Below are 17,905 nucleotides of genomic sequence, written 5' to 3' on the forward strand. Positions count from 1 at the left end.
AATTTCTGAAACTAAAATCTCACTAAAGATCTGAATTTCCGCTCGTTTGAGCTGAGAACCGTTCCATGATATCAGTGTTAGATTGGAGTAGAGCATGTCATTTCTGAGCAGACAGTTGTGAGATCTGGGGGATTTGGAGCCGGATAAATACAGACTTAATCTGCACAAGAGCAGCAAGAGAGCTGGGGTATGCGCTTTGAAGGGAGCGCTGGGCCATCGAGGACAACATGTTGGCAATACTGATACCCGCACCGGTTTCACTCTATGTTAACAACGACGGCCCATCGGAGCAGTCAGAAGACACTCACTTGGTCACAGCCAGCGGCCTCTTCATTGGACCATAGTCCAAATCTAGTCACTTTAGATCGAGACCATTTTCTTTGACCTTCAGCGGCATTTACTTACTAGAACACCGAATGCCGGGGTTAGTAAGTGGTCTTGTGGGTGACTGTAAGGTTGTTCTTGGCTCTTCTGCAGTGGACAGAGTGGGTCCCCGCTTCCGGCCGGCCGCTATCGCTTTGATGCAACAGTAACAGCCGGCACTATCGGGGCTTGAATCGGTCCTTGATCTATTAGTATGGCAACCTTAATATCTCGCCATCTCTTGACATTTTTCGTCTCCGTTCGTCCTTGACAAACTTCACAAGCAAGATGGTGAAGTCTCAGAAGATCGTTGTTGTAGGTGCTGGCCCTGTTGGTTCTCTGGCGGCTTTGTATGCTGCTCAGAGGGGCCATGAGGTTGAAGTTTATGAGTTGCGACCGGGTAAGTGACTTTTTCTAACATGTTTCCCATTGGCGCATCGCGAAAGACTCGAATAAGTTCCGGAGCCCCGAGGAAACTCGTTTGAAGCTCTCACGACTTGCGAAGAGTTGTGTATGAGGTTTTTCATGAGGTCTTTTAATAAAATTCTCTTCAACCGTTCGAGGGGCGCATTCGCTGACTGGTCTAGACCTCCGGGATCCCAGTACTATCCCACTCAACTTTACAAAATCCATCAATCTCGCAATTTCAGAGCGCGGAATCAATGCTATGCGTCATGCTGGTCAACCGGGCCTCCTTGACCATGTCATGTCGACAACAATTCCAATGAGAGGCCGCATGATTCATGGTAGAGGCCCAACTGGAGCACTCTTTGAGCAGTCGCAAGACTACGATGTCAAGGGACGGGTATGCATAATTGCCTCAACTCCCGTGTAGCATGTGAAACTGACGATTCGAAATAGGCAATTCACGCCATTGATCGGGCAGGCCTGAACAAGCGATTGCTCGATATCCTGGATAATATGCCTAATGTCAAGTTATTCTTTAACCACAAACTCACAGGCGCCGACTATCGTGAATGCAAAGCTTGGTTTGAAGTGGCCGATGTAAAGTCGTCCGAGGAGTCTCGCCCCAAGGAAATCGATATTTCCTTCGATCTTATGATTGGAGCTGACGGTGCCCATTCTGCTGTTCGCTACCATCTTATGAAGTTTACCCGGATGAACTACCAGCAGGAGTACATTGATACTCTATGGTGCGAGTTCCAGCTCAAGCCAGTCAAGACTGATGAAACAGCCGATCCAATGGCCAAGTTCCGAATATCGCCTAATCACTTGCATATTTGGCCAGGCAAGGATTTCATGTTCATTGCTATTCCTAGCGATGTATGTTCTTATTCGTTTCCATTAGTTCTCCACAATTTATTGACTCTTTTGCTTAGGACGGCTCATTCACATGCACACTCTTTATGCCAAGCAAGGATTTCTCAGATCTTGAGAATAACCCTGCCAGCGTTCCGGCCTTTTTCGACAGCCATTTCCCGGGCGTTACGGACTTGATACCAGGCGATGAGTTGATTGAATCTTTCAATACAAATCCTCACCTCCCACTTATCAGCCTCAAGTGCAAGCCGTACCATTATGGCTCTTCTTGCGTTATTGTTGGTGATGCCGCTCATGCCATGGTGCCTTTCTATGGCCAAGGCATGAATGCGGGCATGGAGGATGTACGGATTCTCTTTTCAATACTTGACAAACACGCTCAGATCGATGAGTCCAATGACCCTGTCAGCGAGTCATCTAAATCCGAGCCAGCTTTCCAGCGGTCACTTGCATTGGCGGAGTACTCAGCGGTTCGGCCAGCCGACGCCCATGCAATCAACGATCTTGCCCTGCAAAATTATGTCGAGATGCGATCCTCAGTCTTGTCAAAACGTTACAGGTTGAGAAAGTATCTCGAAGAGATGATGAGCGTGTACTTCCCTCGCCTTGGCTGGCAGACGAAGTACTCCAGAGTCAGCTTCAGCAACGAGGGCTACCTGGACGTCATCAATAAGAGTGATGCCCAAGGCAAGATATTGGTGCGAAGTTTCTTGACCCTGGTGGCCAGCCCTTTCTTGGTTTCAGCCGCGGTGTTTGCATACAGGTACCGACGGTCATTTTCTGCTATGATCAAGGCTGTTCGACAGCTTCCCTCGTGAGGGAAACCCGCCGTCGTGTTGGTACGATGTATTAGTGGAAATCTTCGCTTACTTATTAGAAATCATGTATCACTGCTCAGTTGCAGGAAAAGTTGGCAATAATTAAAGGTCAGATTGTAATATAGAACTAAACTCGACATAAGCAGGACCAAACTTGGAAGAAACGCAACGTCAACCTTCGATTCTAAGAAAAGTCCTTCCATACTATCTGTGAAGCCACTGAATTAGTCGCATGCGCGTCAAATGCATGGTTGATCTCTAAAGTTCAAATCAGTCTAGGGGTTGATCGAGTGTTGGCGATTTGCAGCAGCACCAATCTTAGTCAAGAGTGAATTCGAATTATTCGTAATACACCAACATCAAATTCGCACTTATACCGCATTACTATCTTTATTTCTGTCACCATAAAAGGTGAACCACACATTCATCGTCAGGTTATTCTTATGCACTAATACAGTGATATGCGCTTAGCCGATATTTGGCTTAGTCATTCTTCGAACTTCTGAATTTTTGGCCCGGATCTACAACGCTCTACAGAGAGTCTCGTTGAAATCGAGATATTGGCCGGCATTTCCTCGCTCTGAATCTTCGACAATTGAAGGTGGGAGATTTTATATCGGTCAATAGGTCTCCTAAATTTGAAGACCTAGTCTCGCTTTCTTCTAGTGGTGAGTTCGGCAATTCCGCATCCAAATTCCGTGATAGGAGCCGCAAGGAAACAAATGTTAACAAAGCGTCAACGTAGAACGAAAAGACGATTCCAACGAGACGACCAAACTCTCCTTCACTCAAATCTATACCGTCCATTCTCTAGACCGCCCATCATGCCCTCAGTCACCAACATCGCGAACATGTGTTCGCATCTCCAAAACGCCTCTAAAGCCCGCCTGGGTATAACATCTGTCAAGAATTGCAAATACAACCTTCAACTCGCCCTCGCTCTTCACCGATCAGGGTTCTTCTCGGCAATCTACCGCTCCGGTCCTCATCCTCCAACGCTCGAGCAGATGGTTTCTGAGCCTCCAGTGCCCGTGACAAACGCCAACGTAGCCAGGATGCGCCTGTGGCTCGGCCTTAAGTACTGGGACGGTAAACCCGTCCTCGGAAAGGCCAACGCCATTAGCACGCCGAAGCGTCTTATGACGGCCAACATTGCGGAGCTGGCTAGATTGGCGAGAGGGTTTCCTACGAAGGTGGATGGTGGTGTCGTGCCGGGGTTAAATCTTGGCGAGTGCATGTTTGTGTCGACGTCGAAGGGTATGCTGGAAGTAAGGGAGGCACTCGCGAGAAAACAGGGTGGTCTGTTAGTATGCCGGGTTTCATAAGCATGGATATCTAGAGGGGGGGTTGCTTGGGTGGTGGGAGGAGCCTGTGTGCTTTCATGATACGATAAATAGGGAAGCTTGTATTGTACAACTAGATTAAGTCCAATAAGGACGATTTGTGTATCAAAAATCAATCTCAGCATGAGAAACCGCCTTTCGCATTACAAATATTTTTGTTATCTCGCAATCTCGTTTTCAGATGCTCTTTTTACAATAAGTATGCGATAAAATCACCATTCGCCTTCGCTTAAAACAGGTATCTATACAACGGCTCAAACAGTACATCCCCTCCTCCATGGCTAAATCAGCAATCTTGTATCTCCCACAATCTATCCCAAGTTTATTCCGTCTTGGTAACGCTTTCCTGGTCTTCCGTCTTCTCTTCGTCAATCTTCTCTCCAGTGGTATCCTTCTCTTCAACATCCTCAGCGGCCTTCTCGTCTTCCTTGGTATCATTCCTGTTTATGATGTCAATCTTGTTGTCCTTATTCTCTGCAGTCTTCGTCTCGGCTGACTCGGCATCCTTCTCCAACAAGGGAATCATCTCTTCCGTGGTCTCTGGTTCAGGATCAGTGGCTGATGCCTTGTTTGTCTCCTCGACGACAACAGGGGGCTGAGTAGAGCCCTCCTCTACTAGAGGAACGATATCGTCGTTCTCAATTGGCTTCTTAGATTCAGTCGTGGGCTCCTGCTCCCTGGACTCCTCGGACTCATCAGCAGGAGTCTCCCTGGGAGAGGCGATGGGCTCCTCAGTAGCGGTGGTTTCGAGAACATCAACAGGTTTCTCCTCTTTGGGTGTCTCGAGGGCGATAGGGCGGACGCCTTCCTTCTTCTCCTGCTCCTCTTTGCTCGATTCCTCTGGAGCGGGCTCCTCAACTTCAACAGGAGCGTCCTCCACAACGGGCCCTGGTTCAGGCTTCTTCAAGTCCTCAGGAGCATTGTTGGTCTGGGATACCTCGGTTTCAATCTCGGGCACCTCGGGACTTTCTGACTTAGCAGGCTCGGGTACCTTCTCTTCAACCACGGGCTCAACCTTGGAGGTCTCGTCTGAGACGACTGAACCAGTCACCGACTTGGATTCAGCTGCCTTCCTGGCAGGTTTCTTGGTGCTTCCCGGAGTTTTCATGCTGCTCTCGCGGCGTGTGGCATCGGCTCCTGAAGATGATGGTCGCTTTACCGTCTTCTTGGGCGGTGTCGTAGGCACTTTCTCGGAAGTCTTTTGAGCGGAAGCTTGTGTTGGTCGCATCATGCGGGCCAAAAAGCTCTCATCGACTGGTGCTTCCTTCTTGGGGTGAGCGGGATCGGAGGCCTTCTTGGGAGGAGGGCCAAGGCTTGGCCGTGAGCGGCCGACGTTTGAAGGTTGACGCCTGACGGTTTTGCCAGTACTGGCGCCAGCTCCTGTCGCGCTCGCCCGGCTGGCTGGGCGAGCAGGTACGCTGAGATTCTGTGAGCTGGCCGAAGGTTGAACCTGACGACCTGTCTTGGCACCGGAGGATGCAGTTGGGGCCATGAGAGAAGCAGGGAGGTGCACAGGCTTCGTGGGAGACTTGGGCTTTGGTTTCACAAAGGGAGCATCGCTAGGGGTGGGCTTCAATGGCTGAGGCTTCTTGGTTGCGCTAGTCGCTGAAGGTCGTGTAGCTGTTGGCGTAGTCCTTGGTGCCGGTTTTGTCTCCTTCTTTGGTGCTGAAGCAGCCTTGGGAGCTGGTTTGGGCTCAGGCTTGTGTGTGGCGCTTGCTGTTGGCCTCGTTGCGGAAGGAGACTTTGCTGGAGGCTTGGTGTTCGGAGCTTTCGTGGAGATGGTGCTGGGTCGAGTGGTGGTTGTTTTCTTGGGAGCGCTAGCCTTTGCAGTTGCTGTGGGAGCTGTCTGCTTTGGCTCTTTTGCTTCTTTCGTGTTCTCGACCTTGGCCTTACCATTGGCACCTGCAGGAGCTGCTGGGGGCTTGTTTTCCTTCTTCGGCGAAGCTGCAACAGGCTCTGCCGTGACAGGCTCTGCTGGCGGCAATGAAGGTGATGGTTCCTCCACGTCTACCTTCTTGTCGGGGTTGACACTTGGCTCGTCGGTGACAGCTCCCATTTGCTCCGTGGGTGTCTTTGGGGGATCAATTAGGTGACGGGGCGACTCTGGGATTGCTTCTTGGAAGAAAGGCTTGCTTGCGCGTGGCGCATCTTCAAGCGACGCGGATGGCTTGTCCGGGATAGTGGAAACGGATTCTGCATCGGTGTCCATGCTTAATCGACGGCGTGATACACTGGATTCGTGGCTGGGATCTCTCCTAAGACCTATCCTTCCGTCTTTCTCAATGGCAACAAAGCTTGTTCTGACTTTTGACAGTGGCCGGACAGGTGATTCGGTTCCGCTGTTGCCTGTGCCTGAGCCTGTGGAGAAAGAAAACAGGTTTTGATCAGCAAGGGGTTAAAGGGAGAGAAAGATGGACGGGAAGGACACGGTAGGTATGAAAGAATGACGCTGAAAGCTAGTGTGGGCGCGAATCCAGGGCAGGTACAATTAGAGCAAGCTTTTTAACGGCTTTCCTAACTTAAAAGTTGCATCTCGCAACAGCTCTAAAAGTGTATCCCACCAGCCAGGAAATGCGCGCTCATTCTTGAGATCATGTCGCGAGAGTATCGGTCGTACCTTGGACGGGAGTAGAAGCGCCAGATGATCGGCCTCTGTCGGGCGGGCTCGTGTCGCCCTTGTTCTCGAACATGGCGCGGAGGTTCTTAACCTGACTCATTGTTGCTGAGGGCTCTCAGACGAGACGATAGTTCGGTCGGGCGACCTCGAGGTCTTTTTGGGGTGTTCGTTATGTACAGTTTCAGCGAGTTCTAGAGTTGAGCGCGTGTTGTGAATGGATAGGGATTAGGATAAGGACAAGATGGGACGAGGTGATGTCTGGCTGGTTATGAGCGGCGTCCAGTCGCAAAGGAGGCAGGGTACCTGTACCTTGCTCCTTGAGGTACATCAGACAGATACGACGGGGCTCCTCAGGTCAGGCACAGGCTGTTAGTGGATTGAGGGGCGAGCCGTCAAACAAGGGGTACCTGCTGTAGCTGGCCTAGTGAGGTATTCCAGGAGGCGTTTCAGCGCTTGTTGAATACTCTCCTGTGAATGTATCCCATGGGGCTAAATTGCTTCGGTAGGTGGAGGCGGATGGTGGAGGGACTGGCAACCCGCAGAAAAATCGCTTCTGGTACGTTGGGCAGTTGCAGAATAATAGGGGCTAAGAGCACAGGACGGTACAAGAGTTGGACAGACCACAAGGTAGAGTCTTCAACATCACTCATGTACTACAATATCGAGATGGTGTATAGACAACTCCTGAAGCTTGGCAACCAGCCAAATCATTCCACATTAAACGCCGACCATCACTCGCACAGCAACTAGATGTTATCTTGAGTCATCAAAGAAGCTCTGCCTCACGAATTTTCATGTCTAGAATCTCAAGTTACTCTGGCAGCAAGTCAGTTGCTCGGTGACATTGACTAACAAGGCAATAGACTGGATTGGATGGAGCCAGGTATGGGCGGTGCTCAGACAAGGATCCAGTCGAAATGAGGCACTGAATGGATCTCGTTCACATCAGGCTTAGCCAGGGACAAAGTAAATTACAATCATGATGAGAGTTCACCGTGATTGCCGGCACAGCGACTGTATAATCTCATCAACTATCAAGCCAACAAGTGTCCTCGATACTCGGCCCCTCAAAGGCGCCTGAGAACATGAAACAATAGGGAGCTACGTATTATGATTAGTAGCTAGCTATTCCTGGACTGCCACGTTTGACGAAGGATTGTTATGCAGCATTGACAGTCAAACACCAGCCAATGGTCCATCGAAGAGGTGTAGAAGAGAAATCGAATACAATGGCGAATGGCTCAAATCAGTCGAAATGAACACATAAGATCAACCTCAACATGGGATGGACCGGCCGCAGACTAATGTTAGCAGTTTGACTACGAATACGTACCACGTCATTCGTTCATTAATTCATATAATTACCCCTTATTTTATTTTATTTTATTTCATTTCATCCCATCCCATACCATGCTTCCGCTTCTCCCACGTTGTCTCGGCTCTGGAGTTATTCCTTCGGCTCCCCCGCGGCTATCCTACAGGTTCATCCAATAATATTTTCCCGTACAACTTAATATTTTCAATGGACGCTTTGAAGCTTTGATGGTGATATTGGAACACATGAGCTTGTGTGGGGTCTGCTGTGTCTCATATGCCCTCCCCACATCCTCCGATCGAAGCTCTCGTTCCAGGTAAATTGTATCCAGTGGACCATTGACATCCAAGGACTCTTTCGTTGGATCTTGACTATGCGCTCACGTCGTATGAGAACTGGGATTAGATCCATCTCGTTGTTGGCGTGACATTTAATTGATATCAGATGTGAGCCGAGTATCGGCCAACAATAAATGCTCCCAGGCAAGGTTAATATATACAGATGGTTGTGCAGACATATCGGTACACTTTAATGGAGATGTAGTCGAGAAATAGAATATGGGAAAACATCTTGAAATGAATGGGATATATTGTCAATTGTAATTCCAAAGTGCAGTCAACATAAACTTTGCATGCTTGGCGCCGTCGGCCTGGCCACTTTTTACCCGATACCAAAAATCCATACAACATTTCTTTCCCGTTCCGATCTTCGGACAAGAGAACTTGAACTTCCTCTCAACTCCAATTGTGCCCATCATGTCTTTCCGCACCCTCAGAATCGGTACAGCACGCCACCGCCAACTCGATCCAATATCTAGCTAACATGTTGACTTACAGGCCTCATCCCCGGTGATGGCATCGGCAAGGAGGTCATCCCCGCCGGCCGCCGCATTCTCGAAGCTCTTCCCGCATCTCTTGGCCTCAAATTCGACTTTGTCGACCTCAAGGCTGGCTTCGAGACCTTTGAGCAGACCGGCGCTGCGCTCCCCGACAAGACTGTCGAGGTTCTCAAGAACGAGTGCGATGGTGCGCTTTTTGGAGCTGTGAGCTCGCCTACACAGGCTGTCAAGGGTTACTCATCGCCCATTGTCGCTCTGCGAAAGAAGCTCGACCTCTACGCCAACGTCCGTCCCGTCAAGACTGTCATGACCGCTGCTAAGCCTATCGACATGGTCATTGTCCGCGAGAACACTGAGGATCTGTACGTCAAGCAGGAGCAGACCCATGAGACTCCCGAGGGCAAGGTTGCCGAGGCTATTAAGCGCATTTCCGAGAAGGCTTCGTTCCGCATTGCTACCATGGCTGGTGACATTGCTCTGCGTCGCCAGAAGATCCGTGATGCTGGTGCCTCTAGCATTCACAAGTCTCCCCTTGTCACCATCACCCACAAGTCCAACGTCCTGTCCCAGACCGACGGTCTCTTCCGCGCTACCTCCAAGAAAGCCCTTGCCGATCCCAAGTTCTCATCTGTTGCCGTTGAGGAGCAGATTGTCGACTCTATGGTTTACAAGCTCTTCCGTCAGCCCGAGGACTACGACGTCATTGTCGCTCCTAACCTGTACGGTGATATTCTCTCCGACGGTGCTGCTGCTCTTGTCGGCAGCTTGGGTCTCGTCCCCAGTGCCAACGTTGGTGAGGGCTTCGCTATTGGCGAGCCTTGCCACGGCAGTGCTCCCGATATTCAGGGCCAGAACATCGCCAACCCCATTGCTACTCTCCGATCCACTGCTCTGATGCTCGAGTTCCTCAACGAGGAGGAGGCTGCTGCTAAGATCTACGCTGCTGTTGATGGTAACCTTGAGGAGGGTAAGCTCCTGAGCCCCGACCTGGGTGGTAAGGCCACTACCGAGGAGGTTGTCGCTGACATTCTTCGACGCCTGTAAAATATATAAAACATCAAAAGTTGGTAGCTAGATCAGATATCCCATGCTGTTTGAACATGTGATGATACAGCTAGTTTTTGGATACAGCTTGGAAATCCGTGTGAAGATTCGTTTGTTTTAAAGATCTAGAGAGGATTGTATATGGTATAGGTTTTTCTATCCATCTTTTCTAAATACCTCCGTCAAAAGAGGTGCCCTATCCAGCTTCTACAATTCATTTGTGTATCGTTGACTTCCAAGCCTCTACCAAGGAGTCGTTTTCGTATGACATTATATTACAAGATCGTGCACCCATTCGTGTGTGTTATACAATAGCAGAGACAACATTGTCTGCGCTTAGGCCGTTACATCACTGATGTGCTGGGCCATGATACATCTTCAGCTCCAGTGACTAGCTTATTTGGTTCGCTTAGCCTCAAGCTCAGCCTGATACTTGGCGACCAGTTCCTTTCTATAAAGTTGTTAGTGCTTATTCTTTCGCAATGATGCAGAGATACATACTGAAGATGAGGAGGAGCAGGGGCGTAGTGGCTAAACTCCATGCTGAACTCGCCCTTGCCCTGAGTGGCAGCACGAAGCTGAGAGCTGAAGCCAAACATGGCGTTCAGACTGCAGTCACAGATGAGTGTGAAATCCTCGCTACCAATATCGGTATCGTGAATGGTGGCGTTACGCTTGTTCATAAGCATAAGAATGTTACCCTGAAACTCGTTGGGGGCAGTGATAGTGGTCTTCATGAGGGGCTCGAGCACCTGACCACCAGCATCGGAGAAAGCCTTCTTGAAAGCCATCTGGGTGGCCAAGTTGAAAGCATAATCGGAAGAATCAGTAACGTGAGTAGCACCATCGTTGACAACCATCTTGGCGCCGATAACCTTGTGGCCCAGGAGAGGGCCCTTCTCACAGACAACGTCGAAACCCTTGGCACAGGCAGAGAGGAACTTGTCGGGAATGTGACCACCAACGACCTGGCTCTCATAATGATTCTCATCAGGCTTGTCGTTGGGCTCAATCCATCCAGCAACACGGGCGAAGTCACCGGGACCACCACTCTGTCGCTTCAGAAGGTAGTCATAGTCGGCTCGTCGGGCAATTGTCTCTCGGTAGGCAACACGGGGCTGGCCAGTGACACACTCAGTCTTGTACTCGCGTCGGAGACGTTCCACATAGACCTCAAGGTGCAATTCACCCATACCGGAAATGATAGTCTCCTCACTCTCGGCGTCAACGTGGACACGGAAAGTGGGATCCTCACGCTGGAATCGGTTCATGGCCTTACTGAAGTTGTCGGCATCACCGGTTCGCTTGGGCTTGATGGAAAGAGACATGACAGCATCAGGAACGAACATGGAAGACATAGTGTAGGGAAGACCTCCGTCAGTGAAGGTGTCACCGGAGGCACAGTCGACACCGAAAACAGCGCAAATTTCACCGGCACCAATCTCGGAGACATCCTCCATTTCGTTGGAGTGCATGCGGACGATACGGGGAATTCGGACCTTCTTGTCAGTTCGAGAGTTGAACAGGTAGGTACCCTTGCTCAGCTTGCCCTGGTAGACGCGGATGTAGGTGAGTTGACCATAGTTGTTCTCCTCGAGCTTGAAGGCAAGACCGACAAAGGGAAGAGAGTCATAGGGAACCAGCTTAACAGTCTTCTCGCCCTGGGACTTGTCCAGACCAGTGTTCTCAATTTCAGAGGGGTTGGGCAGGTAATCGCAAACAGCGTCGAGCATAGGCTGAACACCCTTGTCGGCAAGAGCAGAACCCATCATGACAGGAGTGAAAGTTCGGGCGATAGTAGCACGTCGGATAGCGGCCTTGATCTGAAGGTTGGTAGGCTCCTGCTCCTCAAGGTACAGTTCGGCAATTTCGTCGTCGACATCAGCAAGCTTCTCAATCAGAGCCTGGCGCTTCTCCTTGGCGAATTCCTGGAGAGGACCGGGAATCTGATCGGTAACGCGAACCTTGGTACCACGGGGACCCTCGAAGTACATAGCCTGCATGTTGATGAGATCGACAACGCCCAAGAACTCGTCTTCGGCACCAATAGGAATCTGAATAGCGGCGGCGGGAATCTTGAGCTTCGTGTTGATCTGTTCGACTGCCTTCCAGGGGTTGGCACCCATGCGATCCATCTTGTTGACGAACGAGATTCGGGGGACATTGTAACGTTTCATTTGACGGTCGACGGTGATGGTCTGAGACTGAACGCCAGAAACAGCGCACAGAATCATGACAGCACCGTCAAGGACTCTCAAGGCTCGCTCGACTTCGATAGTGAAATCAATATGACCGGGTGTATCAATCAGGTTGAAGTGGTAGGTTTCCTCTTTGCCGTTTTCCATTTTTTTCCAGTCGGCGAAAGTAGCCGCAGACTGAATAGTGATGCCTTTTTCCCTTTCGAGTTCCATAGAGTCCATCTTGGCGCCGACGGAATCCTTTCCTCGAACCTCGTGGATCGAATTGATTCGGCCGGTGTAGAACAGGACTCGTTCACTGACTGTTGTCTTTCCACTGTCGATGTGGGCCTGTTTAGTTCTTGTTAGCAGAAGGGGGTGAAATGGTGACGGCCATTGATCATACAGCGATACCGATGTTGCGCACACGAGACAGGCGCTTGGCCTCCTCAGCGGACATGTTGGCGGCGACATACTCGGGTGTCAAACTAGCAGCGTCTTCCTGAGCTTTCTTGAGACTATCTATGATATGAGCATTGTGTTCAGCAAGCAAAAAGGGGAGCAATCGAGAACTCACGCTTCTTGCGCCGCACTGCAGCTACGCTTGGTCTGGCTGAAGGCTCGTCGACTCTCCCACGCGGGAGCAGCAGCTGATATAGTAAAAGAATGGCTACCGCAGCTTGGCTGCTGGGTGCCGAGGAGCAGACGGCAATTGAGCCATCTGGCAGCCCGTGTTGCCCTCATCTTGCAATCTTGGACTTCAGCAAAGAAGTTGAGGAGAGGGTTGCCAATGATCGACGCTCCATTGGAAACTTTTTTCTTTGGTGTCGGGATTAGCAGGATGGAGGTGTAGCGCCACATGCGTACGCAGTTCTGATTCGCTCAGCGCTTAATTCTCGCCATTAATGGCACTGTAACTTGGGTATTGGAGTGTGGGCGCCTCAACCGAACGCGTCCATGCCTCGAATGGAATGGAACAAGACAACGCCCGAACGTTCTCTTAAAGGATGTCAGCCATGCACTTGAATGCAATACATTCTCTAGTATTAAAGATATATTTTGAGTTGGTGAGAATTGAACAGGTGTCTCATTTGAGATCTGCCAAGGTGCAAAACTGCCAGCCAGTCTGCTCAGGTTGAGAACTCAGGGATTTTCTCGACTCGAGATTTGGAACATGTATACGCATCATTAACATTTGCATTTATAAGCATTCTTTTAGGCTTTTTATGCCATTCTTTTACTGGTATCATTTGTGTAGTCTCATCATCCATTGCGCCCTTTTTGTATCCTCATTACCGACGGCTCCGTCCGGCCGTTAAACGCCAAAATGAGCCCATGTCAATACAACCCTTGTTCAACGCCAGTGTCATGAACCTGTTAGCATCTGAAGCAGATGACTAACGCAATGTAGCCAAAACTCCTTAAGACGGCGTCATAAAAAAATGCTCGAGAAAATCCCTCCGCCTGCAAGCATAAAGCTCATAGTGGTAACGACCAGCGCCAAAGGTGTTGTCGGGGGGTCAAGCAATGATCCCGCGTTGTCCTCGTCATCATTTCCATTTGAGTCTGATTCTTGAAATCCCTCAGCAGCAGTGAAGTTATTACCTGGGACTGTTGGTTTCTCGGTTGCTCTGTGCTGATTGCTTGCTGCCGTTGCGGATGGGATGGTTGCCCCATAGCTCTTGAATGGGACTCGTTTGCTTTTCGTCGAATTGAAATCAGTAGCGGCAATTCCAACTTCGTTATTTACCAGATCATAGACGACATAGGCGGATCGAAGAAAGGTGTTGCCAAGTAGGTACAGATCGTTGGTGTCGTTTTGTATACCAAAGGTACATATGTTCTCGCCCTTGTAGGCACCGGATTCAAAGGCTGGCATATTGGCCGCGTCGCTGGTCATGGAAAGAACGAGCTCATCCATCCCTACACTGATGCTAGGACCGTCAGGGCCTGCGAATCCAAATGTGAAATTCCCTTGGTTCCTGCCATATGCACATGGTAGAACAGCTACTCCATAGTATGGCGACCAGACAGCACCAACTTCTTCCCAGATCTCATGAGCCAAATCTTGGGGAAGGTAGCTCAACGTGGTTCCAGAATCGAGAACGGCCTGAATAGGGAAACTATCGGAGGTAAGGACATCGCTGCCGCTGGAGCTAGTGGCGACCAGTGAGGTCAAGGCCACGACGAAGTGGTAGTAATGGCCATCCAACTTTTGAATGTCGATTCGGTGCATATCGCCCACGTACTTTGCTGTGTCAACCCCTCCGAATAGAATACTGCCGGCTTTGGCGTCTAGGTCGTTGAGCCACACACTGTAGGCGATGGTGTTGATGTAGCCTGCTTGGTACATCGCAACAGGAAGGTTGGGATAAATAACATCCGTGGTGCTGCCCGATGCCTCGTTCTTGGCATAACCAACGCCAATCAACCCATATGAAATGTTAGTCTTAATAGCCAGTCCCATGGTCAGATTGTTGATGACAGCGCCGTCCAACTCAAAGTGATCTTCAAAATAATCGCCCTTGACATAACTGTCATCTACAAAGGTGATGCCGAACATTCCGGGCGCGACATGTTTGAATGTTTTGGACTTATCGGGGTCAACTGTCAAATTGTCAATAATGAAGCATGATACTTGTCAGGGGTGCCATCTTACAGCTTCCAAGAGGGCAACCACTTTTTCCATTCTTGTCGTCCTCGCAGATATCTGCACAGTTCCAGGGAACCCATACATCACTACTCCCGGTATCGAGCTGAAGGGTAATATTCTGAGGTGGATTGCCGATCGTGACCTCAGTAAAGTAACCTCCCTCAGATCTGTCATTACTTATGATCTCTTCATATGTCGTTTTGGCGCGACGGGCCAAATGTGGTTGAGGATGGCGACCCTCGATGTTCCACTGGATGGTTTGGGCTTGCACAAGACCCAATGTCGAAACCAGCGAAGCACCCACAAGGGACGACTTCATTGCAGCCGCAAGGGAGAGGCAGGCAAGGGCCAGGAAGAGATGAGTTCAGGAATGGCGTTGGACGGAGTAACGCCACCCTCCTCCATAAGGTGAATAGGCGCGGGGCCAACCAACTGAGTTATAAGAATTTTGTAAAATGGCAAGTGCCTTTTGTGTATGAATAGGTAGGTCAGAGAGTAAGGATTTGAGACTTAAGTTGAGTTGGGTTGAGTTGATAGGTATCGGTTTGTTTGAAGGGCGAGGTAGTGCAAAGAAGCGCTTAACAGCTAGATTGGTTGCACTAGGACATAGGACACGGCAGGATGTCGCAAGAAACGCCAGCTAAGGAAACACAGGGTAAAAGACCCAAAGATGGGACAGATGTGGTGGAGCATGGGACAGCTGCAACTGTAAATGCAACTGATGAAGGAAGGGAATTTTGGAGAATATAAAAAGAACAAGGGTAGAAAGGAAAACAAAGTAACGAATCAGGGTTAACAATGAGTGAAAGATTGTCGATTGACAGGAGATGATGGATGAAGTGGAAGAAACGGCACGGGGGCCACGCAAGCTTGGTAACAAACGAGGAGCACACCAGACCAGACTCGGGACTTTCCCACTTGGATCACTAGTAAACTATTACCAACTCGGGAACTTGCCTCTTGACTTGAGTGCGTGCACGCTGTAGCGCCAAGATGTCTCGTTGACCCTTGCGCTAAAAAGGGTGAGTCGTCAGCGTCTCTCTGGACTGGGATGATGGGCAGAAACAAAACATAAGACGCAATGGGCTTGTGGTAGTGACCGTTTCTGTCTCGCGCTTTCTGTCACCCCTCAGCTGCAAATCCAAGGATCTGTGGGATGATGCGCTAGGTGGGCGGGTACTAGTTAGTTGTTTGAGGCTTACGAAGCCCGGTGCTAATTAATTATTTTGTCAATTCAAGTTCCATACGATCGGAAGCTAACAACATCCGTCAAAATTTCTACTGCCTTATATCACTTGCCAAAGTTACCATGGATCAATTTGACTCTACACCTTGCTTCTTGTAGAAAGGTACGGCTATCACGGCGTGTTGTAATTACCGACTTGAAAATTACCAAACATCAAAACTCTTGGTATCTCTGGATAATACGAGATTTGTACATGCTCGCAGACCAAGAAGAGCTGCCAAGAAGTGATCATCATCGCTATCGAATTAGAGTCCAGACTTGGAGACTGTACCTGGCAGATCAATTAACATTCTGAAAACAAAATGGTCGATCTGTCAGTCAAAATCGTTGGATTTGGCCCTTGTCTCCTGTCGTGTAGCAATCAACACTTGCATTCTCCCACTTTCCGTGTTGCCGTGCGAGTATTTGCACAACCCGTTGAACATTACCTACCAGCTGACGACGCCGCCTTGGCCAAGTTGAGTTGTAAATGCCGCTGATCCGTGCAACTCGGGGTCACTTTATCTAATGCAGTTCGATATGAACCAAATGCGAGATTCAGTGGAAGCAATTGTGTTACCTCTGGGCTGCCTAACTATAGTAAGTTTGCGTCGATGTAAGCACCCAATCGCTTCAATCCCTCGACTAGAACATGTGTCTCACAGACATACCCCATTCTTATGTATCCCTTAAAGTCCTCGTCCTTCCCAAAGCATTTCGAACCTGCTACAAACAAGACATTGTTCTTGCTCAGCAGGTCCAAGTAGAAATCAACATCGTTTATGGGTTGGCCATTCTTGATGAAACGAACAAATGCTGTCGTACCAACCGTGGGCTCTACCCAGGAACACACGGCTTTATAGCGTCCGGTAAACTCTTTGACCAGTTTCGCATTGTTTCTCGCCAGGGTCAAGTTGCGATCAACTAAAGAAGGGAGAACTGCTGGCGATAAGGCGTATCTCGCGACCTGGTCATCGATCTGGGAAACGCTGATTGTGGTGTAGTCTCGCGCGGCCATGATGGCTGAAATGATGCACTTGTCCTTGCTCGCAATCCAGCCGACCCTAATCTCAGCCAAAGCATATCCTTTGGACATGAATCCCGTCGTGATCGTTCTTTCATAACCCAAGGACGTAGCAGGCTTCGGTATGTCAATTTGACCAGAGGCCCCGCCATGGAAGAGTGGGCGATAGACTTCGTCAGAGAATAGGATGATGCCTTTCTCCTTTGCTATTTGAGCAATGCGCCCCAGTTCACTGTTATGGATAGGTGCACCGGTGGGATTATTAGGATTGTTTATGATAATCATCTAGCACAACAGTAAGTAACCATTTCTTTGTACCACTTGAAAATCTTCACCTTTGTGTTCTTTCGGATGAGGTTGATCAGCTCATCCACGTTGGGAACGAAGCTCTCTTCTTCCTTAAAGCTTCCATAATGAGACTTCAGCTCCAATGCTTCGCGGAACCTCATATAGCTGCTGGTATGTCGGATAGACGCAAACTACGTGATCATTTGGCCCAACGAGGCTATACAGGGCCAGGAAGTTGGCACCGATCGCACCTTGTGTAACAACAATATCTTCTGCAGCAAGTTTTGTGTCTTCGGTGCTGCACTGGGCAGCTATTCTCTCTCTTAATGCGTTGGAACCGGGGATAGGGCCGTATGTAAGTTTGAGGCTTGTATCAATGGGACCTTGTGCTTTGGGTCTTTGCACATGCCGACCAAGTCGTCAATCGATACAGACGCAGCACACGTCTCAGCAACGTTCAGGGCCTCAGGAGTTGTCTCATACTCGTCCATCCATTGTTCAACAGCGAAAGGTGCAATTCGAACCATGTTGAGGAAGCCTTGGATGTGGTCAGATTCTTATGACTGGCCGATTCCGATTCTTGTAATACTTGTTGATGGCGGTATCGTCCTTTTGAGTAGTACCAACTTCATGTGAACTGATTCAATGCTGACTTCAAGGTTAGTGGACCTGACAAGCCCCACATTCACACGCCCTTCTCTCTCGAAGCGCCATTCAACGTCATAATCGACTTTTACTTTGTCAGGTTGGGCAATTAACTATGGATTCACTGATCTATTGGAGCAATTGGTCGTGGACCACTGTCATAGGGGTCTGTGAATACCTCGTCGAGTCTATTGTGTGCAATCATGAGGGTGGTGGCAGTGGTTGCTGGTCATGATGATAAGCTGCCTGAGAGCTTCCCCGCAAAGCTTGATCG

At 49.5% G+C, this 17,905-nt stretch overlaps 8 protein-coding genes across 9 annotated transcripts; 3 read left to right on the forward strand and 5 right to left on the reverse strand.

Annotated features, from left to right (window-relative positions):
* Positions 1–651: 651 nt before the first annotated feature.
* FOIG_00424 (kynurenine 3-monooxygenase) lies at positions 652–2,694 on the forward strand (the record flags this gene model as incomplete). Its single annotated transcript, XM_031196560.1, has 4 exons — positions 652–763; positions 951–1,168; positions 1,225–1,647; positions 1,704–2,694. The coding sequence occupies 4 exons, from the start codon at positions 652–654 to the stop codon at positions 2,460–2,462; spliced, it is 1,512 nt and encodes a 503-aa protein (XP_031072327.1). The 3' UTR covers positions 2,463–2,694.
* A 238-nt stretch (positions 2,695–2,932) lies between these two features.
* On the forward strand, positions 2,933–6,706 carry FOIG_00425 (30S ribosomal protein S8). Its single transcript, XM_031196561.1, has 2 exons — positions 2,933–3,130; positions 3,208–6,706. The coding sequence occupies exon 2, from the start codon at positions 3,287–3,289 to the stop codon at positions 3,785–3,787; it is 501 nt and encodes a 166-aa protein (XP_031072328.1). The 5' UTR covers positions 2,933–3,130; positions 3,208–3,286; the 3' UTR covers positions 3,788–6,706.
* On the reverse strand, positions 3,005–6,916 carry FOIG_00426 (uncharacterized protein). 2 transcript variants are annotated; one of them, XM_031196563.1, is made up of 3 exons: positions 6,732–6,916; positions 6,423–6,680; positions 3,856–6,163 (listed from the first exon to the last, which is right to left on the reverse strand). In XM_031196563.1, exons 2-3 carry the CDS (start codon positions 6,520–6,522, stop codon positions 4,128–4,130), a joined length of 2,136 nt encoding a protein of 711 aa, XP_031072330.1. In that variant the 5' UTR covers positions 6,523–6,680; positions 6,732–6,916; the 3' UTR covers positions 3,856–4,127. The 2 variants fall into 2 exon arrangements, with proteins under 2 accessions (XP_031072329.1, XP_031072330.1); XM_031196562.1 differs by having other exon boundaries at positions 3,005–6,163; positions 6,423–6,916.
* Positions 6,917–8,409: 1,493 nt separating this feature from the next.
* Positions 8,410–9,910, forward strand: FOIG_00427 (homoisocitrate dehydrogenase). The gene is made up of 2 exons (XM_031196564.1): positions 8,410–8,517; positions 8,574–9,910. Exons 1-2 carry the CDS (start codon positions 8,493–8,495, stop codon positions 9,617–9,619), a joined length of 1,071 nt encoding a protein of 356 aa, XP_031072331.1. The 5' UTR covers positions 8,410–8,492; the 3' UTR covers positions 9,620–9,910.
* Positions 9,579–12,716, reverse strand: FOIG_00428 (elongation factor G, mitochondrial). Its single transcript, XM_031196565.1, has 4 exons — positions 12,374–12,716; positions 12,203–12,314; positions 10,121–12,147; positions 9,579–10,070 (listed from the first exon to the last, which is right to left on the reverse strand). Exons 1-4 carry the CDS (start codon positions 12,655–12,657, stop codon positions 10,016–10,018), a joined length of 2,478 nt encoding a protein of 825 aa, XP_031072332.1. The 5' UTR covers positions 12,658–12,716; the 3' UTR covers positions 9,579–10,015.
* A 204-nt stretch (positions 12,717–12,920) lies between these two features.
* On the reverse strand, positions 12,921–15,372 carry FOIG_00429 (uncharacterized protein). The gene is made up of 2 exons (XM_031196566.1): positions 14,456–15,372; positions 12,921–14,403 (listed from the first exon to the last, which is right to left on the reverse strand). The coding sequence occupies exons 1-2, from the start codon at positions 14,766–14,768 to the stop codon at positions 13,229–13,231; spliced, it is 1,488 nt and encodes a 495-aa protein (XP_031072333.1). The 5' UTR covers positions 14,769–15,372; the 3' UTR covers positions 12,921–13,228.
* An 897-nt stretch (positions 15,373–16,269) lies between these two features.
* On the reverse strand, positions 16,270–17,147 carry FOIG_00430 (uncharacterized protein; the record flags this gene model as incomplete). The annotated part of the gene is made up of 2 exons (XM_031196567.1): positions 16,270–16,983; positions 17,034–17,147. 2 exons carry the CDS (start codon positions 17,145–17,147, stop codon positions 16,270–16,272), a joined length of 828 nt encoding a protein of 275 aa, XP_031072334.1.
* Positions 17,148–17,309: 162 nt separating this feature from the next.
* On the reverse strand, positions 17,310–17,513 carry FOIG_00431 (uncharacterized protein; the record flags this gene model as incomplete). Its single annotated transcript, XM_031196568.1, has 1 exon — positions 17,310–17,513. The coding sequence occupies one exon, from the start codon at positions 17,511–17,513 to the stop codon at positions 17,310–17,312; it is 204 nt and encodes a 67-aa protein (XP_031072335.1).
* Between the last annotated feature and the right edge of the window lie 392 nt (positions 17,514–17,905).

Source organism: Fusarium odoratissimum (genome assembly GCF_000260195.1).
Source record: "Fusarium odoratissimum NRRL 54006 unplaced genomic scaffold supercont1.1, whole genome shotgun sequence".
Classification (NCBI taxonomy): Eukaryota; Fungi; Ascomycota; class Sordariomycetes; order Hypocreales; family Nectriaceae; genus Fusarium; species Fusarium odoratissimum.